This window comes from Brachycentrus maculatus, unplaced genomic scaffold (genome assembly GCF_059751285.1).
Source record: "Brachycentrus maculatus isolate JH-2025_06_01 unplaced genomic scaffold, ASM5975128v1 h1tg000172l, whole genome shotgun sequence".
NCBI lineage: Eukaryota > Metazoa > Arthropoda > Insecta > Trichoptera > Brachycentridae > Brachycentrus > Brachycentrus maculatus.
Window position 1 is genome coordinate 1,354,801 of NW_028280925.1, and position 12,421 is coordinate 1,367,221.

Consider the following 12,421-nt stretch of genomic DNA (forward strand, 5'->3'; position numbering starts at 1 on the left):
ACATAACGATAAATGCGAGAACAAATGAGATATTTTAATTTCCGCACAGCATTGATAACGCCGAAACCAATAACGAAAACAGCGAGTGATAAGAAAACGGTAATGTGAATAGTTCAGCAAAACAAGGCCATTTGTATGGATTATAGGTCTAAACTTTGTTAAAATAAACAGACTCAACTGATGAAAGCGAACTATAGGAAGTCTTCGCTTCTCATACAAAAAATGACAAGTGGCATTTTGATTAGACAAGCGTACCAACAACAAGTAGGTACCAGTGTTAAGTATTTCGCCGAGTGTGTGTGACGTTGCAGTATGAATTGACAATTTGCTTCAACGTTTCGTAGAGTAAGGACGAGCGAAGACCGTGCGGGTAATTGCGCGAGGTTTTCCCGGGTAGAAAAAGGCTTGCGAACTGTCGTTTCCGCTGATGTTTTTCCGGCGAGTGTGTGCTTGAACTACCGTATACGAGACGTGTAAAAGCCTTTGGTGAACATTCGCGGAAATACGAACTTTCGAACGCAGAGAAATGTGTACTTGAAAAACGCACGGCAAAATTTGAACAACTTTGAAAATGTGAAAAATTTTACTGAAAAAATTCAGTGTGTTAAACAATAGTTTTTTTTCTTTTTAATATTCAAGTTTCATGTGAAGTTCTGGTGTGTTGTTTTATAAATACATATATTAGTGAAACAAGGTATTTTCAATAGAGTTCTTGCTCCTATATTAATATACAGAAGTGAAGCATAAAGTTGGCAAAAGAAGGATGAAAATATACTGAATGCAGTTAGAATCTGATTTCTCACATAAATGTCCGACACATTGATGTATGACAGATGTTCGAATGGTGAAATAAGGAATGAATGCAAAGCTAAGATGGGCATTTTGTATAAAATTTACAAAGATGTGTTGGGATGGTTTCGACATGTGGAACGAATCGGTATAACAAATTTATGAGGCGAATGTAGTTGGCAATAGGATCAGAGAAAGATTGAGGAAATCTAAGCATAAACAAGCATTCAAATACTTGAAAATGGTCAGATCAGGAGTCTGATTTAAATCTTACCAGGAACCTCACTCTATTATACAAACATTTTGTATATCGCTCACTCCTTTCAAGGACGTCATAAATGAAAAATCGTCAATTTTCAGTTATGCATGTTTTCAGAATGCCCAGAAAATGTACAATATCTTAGCAAAAGAGGCATATTTTTAACTTAATATTTACCCGCTACAGCGCAGAAAGTGTTGTTTTTGCATTATCAAGATAAGGTATTATTTAATTATTTTTTTAAATATACTTAATGTTTTTCAAATGGAGAAAAAACCTTCAGATTTTACCTAAAAAGATCTGTTGCACCGTAAAAAGTTCAATAAGTGGCTTAATATATTTTTCAATACATTGTGTTATATTTTTAAACTTTAAAAACGTTCTCTTGAAAAATAAAGTTTTTTGATTTATAACGTTCTTGAAAGTAGTGAGCGATATGTCAAAATACTTGTTAACTTTTATTATTTTAATTTTTTAGGTATTTTTGTTTTTATATCAAATAATTTTTTGCTACCAGTAAATAATATCAATATCTAATACACAAATAAACAATGTTCTTTTCTCACATGGAGGCTTTAAATTTATCAAACTGTTATCGTTCGGGCAATTGTGAATTTACTTTCGATACTTTTTCGTAACTCGAGCGTTGGTTTCATATAACCGACTGTCAGTTGATTGGCCGGCGTTGTGATTTGTGTAGTGTGTGCCGCGGCGTACAGTTGCGAGTGAATGGTACATGCAGGGCCTGACAATTGGGAGGAAGTGACGGACAAGCCGTCTTGTATTTACTGTCAGCGAACCAAAGGACTGCCAATGAAGGAGCCGGTAGCTGGATCTGATTTGATTAGTCGTTTATTCAACCCTGATCTATGGTTTGTAATACTGATTTATTATTACCATAATATTGTTGTATTTTTCTGAAAATATAATCAAATTTTGATTTCATTGTTTTTAAATCACTCAAAATTCAATTGATGGTAACTGAAAGTAAAATGAATGATAATATTGTTAATTTCATTAATTGATTCGGCAGTCGGCAGGCTTTGTGGTAAAATCTATCCATTTTGAATTGATGTATTACTTAGTAAATACCACTACTTCAGTATTTTGTATTTACTAAGTAAAACATTAATTAAAAATGGATAATTTTGCTGTTGTTTTTTTTTATTATTTTTCTCTGTTAAATTAAAACCATAATTATTTGTATTTATACCCTTTTTTTCCAATGGATTAAATTTGAAATATTTAAAAATATTAAATGTGCAGTAAAATAGGAATTTGAATACGAAGTTTATTTTTGCAAGTTTGTTACATTATAAACAATATAATTATCAAATATTAAAAGATTGTATTCTAGACTAATATTAATGAAAAATTAAGACGACTGAAATGAGAAATAAGTTCTCAATATGGAAATACTTTGGTTTGTATTGTTTCGGCATTCACTTTGTGTTAAGACATGATTAAATTATAAATATTAAACTTGTTTTTAACTATTTGAATTTTACATTTTTAAGACTCGTATTGGCTTTAGATCTTCCATCTGCGGGCTCGAATGTAAACCCGTAAATAGAAGCATCTATAGCTTCCAAAAGTAGTGAAAATACTCGAGAGATACTATATACGTATTCAAACCCGTAGATGGAAGCATCTGTAACTTCCAAAACTAGTCTTTATAATATAATACTCAAGTGGTAAAAAACAAGTATTTTATTTATAACTTTACGGGAACACTTAATGTGATATTAAAATTAATAACTACCAATTTGTTATAAAAGTTATTTGTAAGATCAATGTGTGTTCTGTTGTTATATATTGGGTGTAATTTCTGAATTTCCACAAATAAAACACGCAATATAAACGGATACGAAAATAAACATTTTCGAAGTTTTCTTACAAAAACCTAATACACCGTAACTCGAAGGTTTATTTAGTTCAAACAATAATTCGTCCGGACGTTGCTATCGTGTATTTCTTTCGCTCGATTTTTCATTCTATTCCTTTTGTTGCCAACATGGCCATTCCTTTGAAGTTAGCTAAAGGACGATATCGTTTCCTTCCAATCACTTGAAATGGTCTCGCTCTATCTATGTTCCGTGTCCGAAGTAATCCCAAGGACATTTTATTCTTATTCATTTCCCGTACTATGGCCGATTCATGAATCTGCTGGGAGCAATGGCTCGCCCAAACAAACTAATAAAGGACTTTGTTTTCGATTCGATATAACTTCAAACGCGTTCTAGCCTTGAAGGAAGGATGTATTTGAGGAGCTTGGATACAAATAAATTTGGGGATTACGTAATACAAATAAAGATAAACAAACTTTCAGGATCTTGTTTTTATTATTTTCTTATACTTGTTAATATCTCAAATTGAGATGAAAAATCTATCAATTTTATACGAAATTATAAGAAGATAATAATTTCGAATAAGTAATATATACGAAGATTCTAAGCATTTCACTGTTTACGACCTAGCAGTTGACTGGCTTAAGTGATCACTTTATATGTTTGTGTAACATTCATCATTCTGCACATTAATGTCTATCCATATTTTATTATTTTTTGAAAGTTGTATATGCAATGGTCTTGATATGTTTTCACATGCGAGTAGTATTTCAATCAATTTAAAAGTATAGCTTATAGTGTCACTATCAGTGCAGATATTTGTGAAGTATGTATATATTTTCCATATTATTTTTTGACATCTCATCAAAGATGAAGAAGAATATGGAAGTCTGGGCATTCCATATTCTTCTTCATCTTTGATGAGATGTCAAAATATAATGTGAAAAATTAACTTCTGTAATTGGAGATAATCCAGATTTGTGAACAAGTATTTGGACATACTCAAAATGTTGTAGCTTATTTTTTATTTAAAATAGCCTGTCCTTTTCATTCATCGTTCACTTTGTGTGATACCACTTTATTAAAGTGGTATTATACAAAGTTAACGATGAATGATAAGGAGAGTGTTATATATGTATAGCTTACTCCAATTGAGAAAGGGTGTGTTTCGTTCCAAATACATATTTTTAGGAGAGATAGTTTGTAATTATTTTTAGATTTGTCAAGTTGATCAATATTAAAGGTGTCTCAAGTTGAAAAATGATATAATATGTATATAATCATAGAACTTCATAATGACTTTTATTATTAAACATTCGTGTTACAGAAATATTACTAACACAAAAGTGCACAACACTGCGTCAAGTTCATCGGGGTGACTGGATTATAATGCCTTTCTCTATAATTGAACCAAAATGACCACGGTATAATCACATCCAATCACGTTATCCTGCTACCCTGTAACCGAGTGTAACGTGAAACAAAACTACCATTATACTCAGATCCTTAACTTTCATAATAGCTTTTCTTTTCAGTTTATTTAGTATTTAGTTCACACTGAAATTCGAAGAAGTTGTAATCTTACATCTAATTTTTAATATCGTGAAAGAAATATTGCTTAATAATCCTTGGTTGAATGGCATTTTTTCATTTATTGATCCGGCAGTTACTTTGTATTGTAGTAATATCTATCCAATTTTTTATAATAAATTATCTTGGTAAATACCACTTAAAAAAATCTAAATAAAATTAAAAACAGCTCCTACCCCCTCTGCATCTTTTAACGTACCAAGGTTACAACTGAATGGATCGAAACACGTGTCATAATAAATTTAAAGAAATAGTGGTATTTACCCAGTAAAACTTAAATTAATAAATGCATATGAAGAAATATTTGATTGAATTTGGTTGTTTTTATATGCGTGTTTAAATAGAAAAGCATAAAATTATAATTTTTACTGCGCTATTTTCGTAAAATACTACCTCAAGGGCGATCCACTGTGATCAAATTGAGAAAAAGGAAATATTGGAAATGTATTTTTTTTTCCTTCTTAAGACGATTTCTTACTGGTATAACTACTGGTTGAAAAGAATTTCATGCTTTTGGTCCCTATAAATCCCCTTTTTTGTAAAGTTTAATGAAATTTTAAAGTACGAGTTATTTACTTATATTAACAAAAACACTTTGGTAATTAATTGTATAAATTATCCTTATTTAGGAGACCAAAAATGCGTCAAAGGCAAAATAAGTTATGTGTAATAACAAAATATAACCATAAAACATACGTTGTGACAGATTAGCGTGCTTTGGTTCTATTAATTTTATTAAAACTGGTGTCATTTGCAACATGCTATGAAGTATGACGTCTGAAGGCGACTCAAAGTAAAAGAAATATATTCACAAGCGTTGAAAATTGTTGCAAGTTAGTTGAATAGATCACCGCATCAATGTGTGCCCGTTAGACACGCTCAACAAACGTAATTCGTATATCAGTATATCATAACCTTGAAAGTGACATGGTAGGAACAAGACTTTACTGCCGTAATCGAATATAATAGGATATCAATTGATACAATAACTTGATAGAGAAAATTATTTGAAAATGCTTAAGGGTATATTCTCTAATATACATAAAATCACAACGTTCGTGTTTCCCGCCAATTGTTTTTTTCAGAATGTATATTGGTATTTGGCGAAAAAATATATATTATATCATTTTTTTAACGACTTACATTTCATTAAGTCTTTTATTTTTAAGACCATCAATGTATTTATTTCGAAGAAAAACTTATTTTTTAGTAAATGCAATTACAGTTCAATGTTAACTGGGTTAAAAGGAAATTAAGTTGTGGGTTATTGATTATCTCGCTCGAAAGGATCATAAGAATTCAATGTTCAGGACGTAAGGTGGGAAAAAAACAGTACACTGTGAGAATCTCCAGAGTACAACACTCACCCATTTGATCGAGGAATCACAAAGTATATTTTTTATCATCAATCACAATCACAAAATATATTCGTCCGCCTCCGTAGTGTAATGGTCAGCACGCTCGGCTACCGTTCTGGAGGTCCCGGGTTCGATTCCCAAGGGGGGTAAAATAAATATAAGTGATTTTTTCACTGTAATATTTATTCAACATTACCATGGACTGGTACCTAAAGCGGAGGGCTGATCAACCTTTCCTTCATGTGTAAATGATCAAGATAACACTGTGTTTATATGACACAGTGCCCTATGCACCATTGGGTAAGAATAAAGGTTTTATTATTATTATTATTATATTTTTTATAGTTTTTTCCTGGCGTATCCGGAAAATCAGTTGATGTAAATTTCGCCGATGGACGCTTCGCCGAACGGATATTTCCCGTCAACCGTTTGGTGGAATGGATATTTCACCGAAAAATTTTCTGTTTTTGAAACTCATTTAAAATGTGATTTCCATTTCGTTTCTTTTTCATTTGAGTCATAGCCATGCGTGGCCGAGCCCAGCTAGTTTATTATTAAATCCATAATCCATTTCAGAAGTCCGCGTTCTCATCTTCCTGAGATGAGAACGCGGAAACTCCATTTTAATTTTGATTGAAAACTGAAATCCGAGGAGAATTTGTAGGCTCCCATACAAAAAATAGCAGGTGTTGTTTAGACCATTTTTTCCCAAATTTATTTTTGGATCCAGTACAAATTTAATCTAAACGCTCGGATTTCACTGAATTATAAAATTACAATTACTAGAAGGATATAACCGTAAACTGAGTTTAAAAAAATATAGGTATTAAGTATTTTGATGAAATTATCATAAAAATTCCTCCGTTTATTCAGAATAAATTATCAAATTGATACTTTGTTGATTTTATGTTTTGTTCTATAAAATTTGACGGATAAGAAAAACATATAACTAATGATACACAAAATATTTTTTATATATAATTAAATCACCTTTGAGATTCTAAAACGAAACAAAAATAACTAATAATAAACGAATTTATTTCAACATCCTTCCTATAGATATAAAAAAAGATGATACACACAAAATAAATTTTACAAGAAAACTATCATATCTTTCATAAGTATAAACAACTAAGCAATGATTGTAAGTCCTTTTCCAATCACATAGCTTAGTCTCTTTTTTGGAGAGGAACAGCGTAACTAGCATTGATATATATGTTAAAATTAGAAATGTTCAGCAAATCAATTGAATTTTAATATTTAAGTATTACTTTGTATATTAAACAAATAAAAATATAATATTCAGGCATGCTTCACTTCCATACATTCGAGTTGGTATCAGGTCTGCGTTGCGTACTGAAAATTAATGAATCCTTAAAAAAAATCTAATCAACGATTAAAGAAAGGATTCAATTTCCTTAATTCTTAGATCAAAACGTTTTTATACGTTTATTTAGTACATGGTACCAGCTAGCATAATATTCAACATAATGAACAAATCTTGAGAACTTAAATAACTTTGATTGTAGACTTGATTTGATTCCAGTCGAAAATAAAGGACTGTTGGTTAATATTTAAAATTTGCATTCTTATTCAATTCGCCTTCTTATTTGTTATGATGGAAAGATCAAAGCATTCACTTCCAAAAATAATTTATTTTGCCAGAGAAATGAAATAACAATTAACATTCAGAGACAGAAATTAAAGCATCAAAAAAACGAACGGTACGATAAATATTATTATTTATTTTTCATTGTTTTTTCTTGTTCAATATTTCATTTATTTATTACCCTCTTACCTTCATCGGCAACAAATTAAAATGGATAGAACTATTTATTGAAGTGTTCTACATTAATATTTATTGTTCACTCTTAGGACCATCAACCCTTTGTTGCGGGAGATAAAAGTATCATGGTCGTGTAGTAGAGGATTAATAAAATTAATTCATACGGATTTTAACATCTACCGATTGAAAATTCCCACTTTATTTTTATTTTTCATATTTTATGGTACACGTGACATCGGTTTGAATTGATGCTGCCATATCTTAAAAGTGAATTTAATTCCAAACATATTACAAACCAAAATAAAAAGATTTAATCGTTATTACATGAAAAATATTTAATGTTAATAACTAACTATACCTGTACTGCGTGTTTCTGTGGATCGGTCCGTTCAAATGAAAAAAAATATAACAGAGAATGCACACAATTCTATGAGGTTTAATTTGACATTTTTAATGTGTATTCAATATTTTAGCAACTGTGAAATAGCACGTTGTCCACATAAAGCAATGTTAATTTTTGCTTGAATACGTTGTACATTCAACAGATGGCACTGCCATTGCGTGAAGCAGAAGGTAAAAAATACCTCATATTTTTACGTATCAAAAATTCTAAGCAATTATTGAATGACTTAAGGAGATAGAAGATTCTTAATTTTAAACATTTTTTTAAAAATATGTTCGGGAACTCGTATGTTGTAAAAATATTATAAGTCGTGTGGATATAATATGACTGAAAATTCATGCTGAATATTTTATTAAAGTTTGAATTTAATATAACTGCCAAGGAAAAATATTACGACAAAAATAACATTTTAGGATGTTTTCCGCATGTCAGCTCATCCCCGATGTTTTCCTAAAAACTGGCATCGATACAACTTACACCTTGTTAAAATATTTTTCCTCGGAAAATATAGGGAATTTTCGAGAAAATTTCGGGTTAGCTACGTTTAAAACATGAATATGCTTTCTTATTTATGTTCAATAACGCTTGAAGTCTTCTCAATATCATGTCAAGTAATAGATGGTTGGCTCGAGAGCGTAACATCGGAGACTGGAATTTAAATTTGCTTCAAAAATAGACCAGCAGGTAAATTTGGCGGTTCTGAAGTAAAAAGTTTGCTTGAAAGTTGAACAGCTTTTCCTCCTTTGAGAAAAAATATGGACCCGTTAAAGCTAAGGGAGGTTTAAACCCCTCGAAATATTTTGAATATTTTGAATGTGGAGTGAGGCTGAGTTTATTTATCATGGACTCAATCATCCTAGACATCACAGGATGGATCGATTAATGTGAGCTTTATTGAGGAAATTCTCAACACGATTCTTTGGAGTACATGACTAAATAAGCTCCAAATAAATATGTATGGAGATGGAAACGACAAAATAACATCTGACAAAATATTATTCAAAATGGATCTTCTTTGATATATGGTTAACTTGTATTTTAGAAAATTGAATTGGTTTTTGTAATTGTTTAAATAATTCACATCACTTAAGACATAAAATCAAAAACGATTTTGTAACAGTTTCAACTTATGTAGAAGTTCGGTAATTGAATGTTTAAAATAACATACTGCCCTTTTTTACGTTTTTTTAATGAAAAAAATCCGTAATCCTAGTATATATGTATTAATTTAAAATCAAACACAGATTTTTTGAGTATACTAAGTTGTATTTTATTGACAAAAACACATAAGAATTATATTGTGACAATTGTTTCGCCTTATTTGGGCATTATCAAACGAATGGACATTCTTTATTTATTCATAATTTTTTATGTGTTTTTGTTAATAAAATACAACTTAGTAGACTTAAAAAATCTGTGTTTGATTTAAAATTAATACATACATTAAAATGGAGTTCTACAAATTAAACGCCAAATCGATAAATAAATCCTAGTATATAACTACTCACGGAAATTTTAGTCTGTCAGTTTTGAGGCGTTTCCTTCTCTGCGTCAGGACAATTACTACATCAGCATGCAAACAATGCTACGCGTCATCTACCATATTCAAACACTTTCAATTATACAAAATATTGATCATATGCTTTTTGGTCGTTCCAAGGACTAACATTCATTACGAATTGCAGAAGAACATGCACTAAAGGCCTAGGTTTAACATACTCAAAAGAGTCCTAATATGTCAGGATTCTAAAGATGTAAAAAAGTGGATGGTGACAAATCTCGCTTACCAATGTAGTTGTGAGAATAATGCTAAGGTAGTGACGTGAAGTATTGTGTAGTGATTGTTCTGACGAAGAGACGGGTACATCTCGAAAATGGTAGACTAAAATTTCAGTGACTATTACTAATCACCTGCCTATGAAAACAACTGAAACTATGAAAACTGTAGTTTTCAAAACTTATCGTGGGTAATGAAATAAAATTCAATAAGTTGTATTATGCAAATGATTATTTAAAAAAACACTCAGTGTTAAATATATATTTAGAAATTTTTTTTTTATAAAAAAAGGAAAAAAATAAAAATGATTGACTACAAAGTAAATTTTATATATATATATTAACAATATAGATACGAGTGATGACACACTGTTCATTAAATTAAATAGATTTAAAATGTAAGATTAAAAGCTCAATGCTTTAAGTAAAAATTGTGTAATTTTAAAAATTTTATTATTTTACAATTATGTAATGAAACCTTGAATTTTCTGAATTTCGATCTTAAAAATAAATTGTATTGTGAGTGCTCGTGCCTTATCTGGATTGTGAAAAGCCTCGGAACCTAATGGTTTTTGTGCGCTTAACCGCCGAGGTTTTCGCAAACGACTTAATTCCGGGAAACCTTTGAAAATGAGTGTTTTTCGACGTTTTCCTGTGTTTTTTTTGTACACTCGAAGCGGCACATTTTCGGTGTTAACAGCCGTCAATTCAACAAAGTAAATCCAGGTGAAGAACAGTTAAGACCCTAAATTTATAGCTCATCTGTACTGGAAAGATTTCACGAATTTCTAAAGACCTGAAAATCCTAAATAAATGTTTTTTCAAATATACAACCAATTTGTTTATTTAATTACTTACTTTTACTTTCGATAAAAGAAAATAACCTGTTTTACTTGATATGAAAATCCTAACAAGATGCATATACAAATAAGCAATCTTTATGTTTATTTATTTACTCATCGTTACTTTTCATTCAAGAAAATATTCTATATTACTTTACCAGCAAATCCTATAACCATGCTTATTGTAAAATAAAAATCAATTTGTTTTTTTAATTGCCATAAAGACTTTTACTTTATATGTAAGAAGATAATATTTATTTAAAATAATATGTATAATGAGAATCATGTTATTATTTAATCATAATTTAATTTACCTTTTAAGACTTTCGTATACTTTTTTCTAGGTTTTGTTTCAACATTCGTAAAGCAAAACCCTTTAAAATATTTTAGTGTTAAGATCGGTTTCAAAATAATTAAAATTAGTTATTGTGTTAATAACGAGATGAAGATTTTTAATAAGGGGCAGAATGATGAATGATGATGGTTACTTAAGTTTATAAAGTGTATCACTTTGTAAGTCCTGGGATACTCAAACTTTCATTTGCTTTCATATAAACGATTGATGTTCCATTATAAGGTGAACTCCAGCTAAAATAAAATATCACAATATTTCAAAATTTTTATGTCGTTATTTAAAAAATTATTTCAAGTATATTCTCAAACAAAGGCATTTTTATTTCAAGGTACATGTCGAAAAATTAAAAACAGTTAACCCGATTACAGATACAAATATTGTTTGATACCATCCGTGCTAACTACAATAGATTTCAATAAATGAGCTCAAAAAAAACCCTTTACATAAATTGAAACGTTTAAAAATTTCAGTTTGAATTGTGATTGAAACTAAAGTTGTACTTAAGTGAAATAGTCCTTTAATTTAAAAACTGTCATTTAAATCAGGTGGTATTATTTTAAACAAGATTCCTAAAAAAAATATTCATTTAAATAATTGAGTTTCGTTTTCTATAAAACGAATGAAAATAATGAAATGTCGTGAAAATATTAAGTTTTATGTAAATTTTCCTTGATAAAGTGAAATAAAATAAAGTAAGCGTAATTTTTCAATAAGGTCACGCGAAGAGAAAAATTCAATGAAGATTTCATGTATAAAATGATGAAATTCAATGAATATCGAAGAAATTTATTCTTTTATATCAGATTGGCGCTAAATTAAGCACAGTTTCAGTACTTCAAAACAATGTTTTTATTGAAAATATACTCTTTTAGGTAATATTTAAGGGAAGAGGTCCATAGTATTTTATCATATATATTTTTTTTAATGAGAAGGCATATATCCGGGTTTTAATATACGATCATTGCAGTGTTTACCATGACGTAGCAAGGTAGCCGATCAACTGAGAAACTCCCAAAAATTAAAAAATTAATTGAAATATTTCTTCTTACAGAGATGCATATTCCATACATTCTATGCTACTATTATCCTCTCCCCTGGAGATAAGTCAGTTAGACTTTTTTTCAAATACTTTAAAACATAAAAATTTGTAAATATACATTTAAACTTACTAACTAACATTTTATTTAATAGATTTATATTATCCACTGACACTTCGTGATGGAATTGCATTTTTAATTTATTATTAGATTAAAACCAATATTTTTAGCTTTTCCACTTTTTTATTTGACCAGCGACCGGGTTTCGTCGTTACCGACATCATCAGACTGGTCTGACAAACCAGTCTGATGATGTCGGTAACGACGAAACCTGGTCGCTGGTCAAATAAAAAAGTGGAAAAGCTAAAAATATTGGTTT

General features: G+C 29.9%; 1 protein-coding gene across 6 annotated transcripts in view; it reads left to right on the forward strand.

The window, feature by feature from the left end:
• Positions 1 to 12,421, forward strand: part of LOC148308276 (uncharacterized) — a 167,235-nt gene that overhangs the window by 84,887 nt on the left and 69,927 nt on the right. The window contains exons 1-2 of one of the 6 annotated variants that reach the window (XM_088262003.1): positions 82 to 694; positions 1,527 to 1,920. The exons of 1 other annotated variant lie outside the window; for it this stretch is intronic. In XM_088262003.1, the coding sequence (XP_088118129.1) occupies positions 1,778 to 1,920 (143 nt within the window). In that variant the 5' untranslated portion in view covers positions 82 to 694; positions 1,527 to 1,777. Of the gene's footprint in view, positions 1 to 81; positions 695 to 1,526; positions 1,921 to 12,421 lie in introns of those variants that run through there. 4 more of the 6 variants (XM_088262004.1, XM_088262005.1, XM_088262007.1 and 1 more) reach the window with 4 other exon arrangements.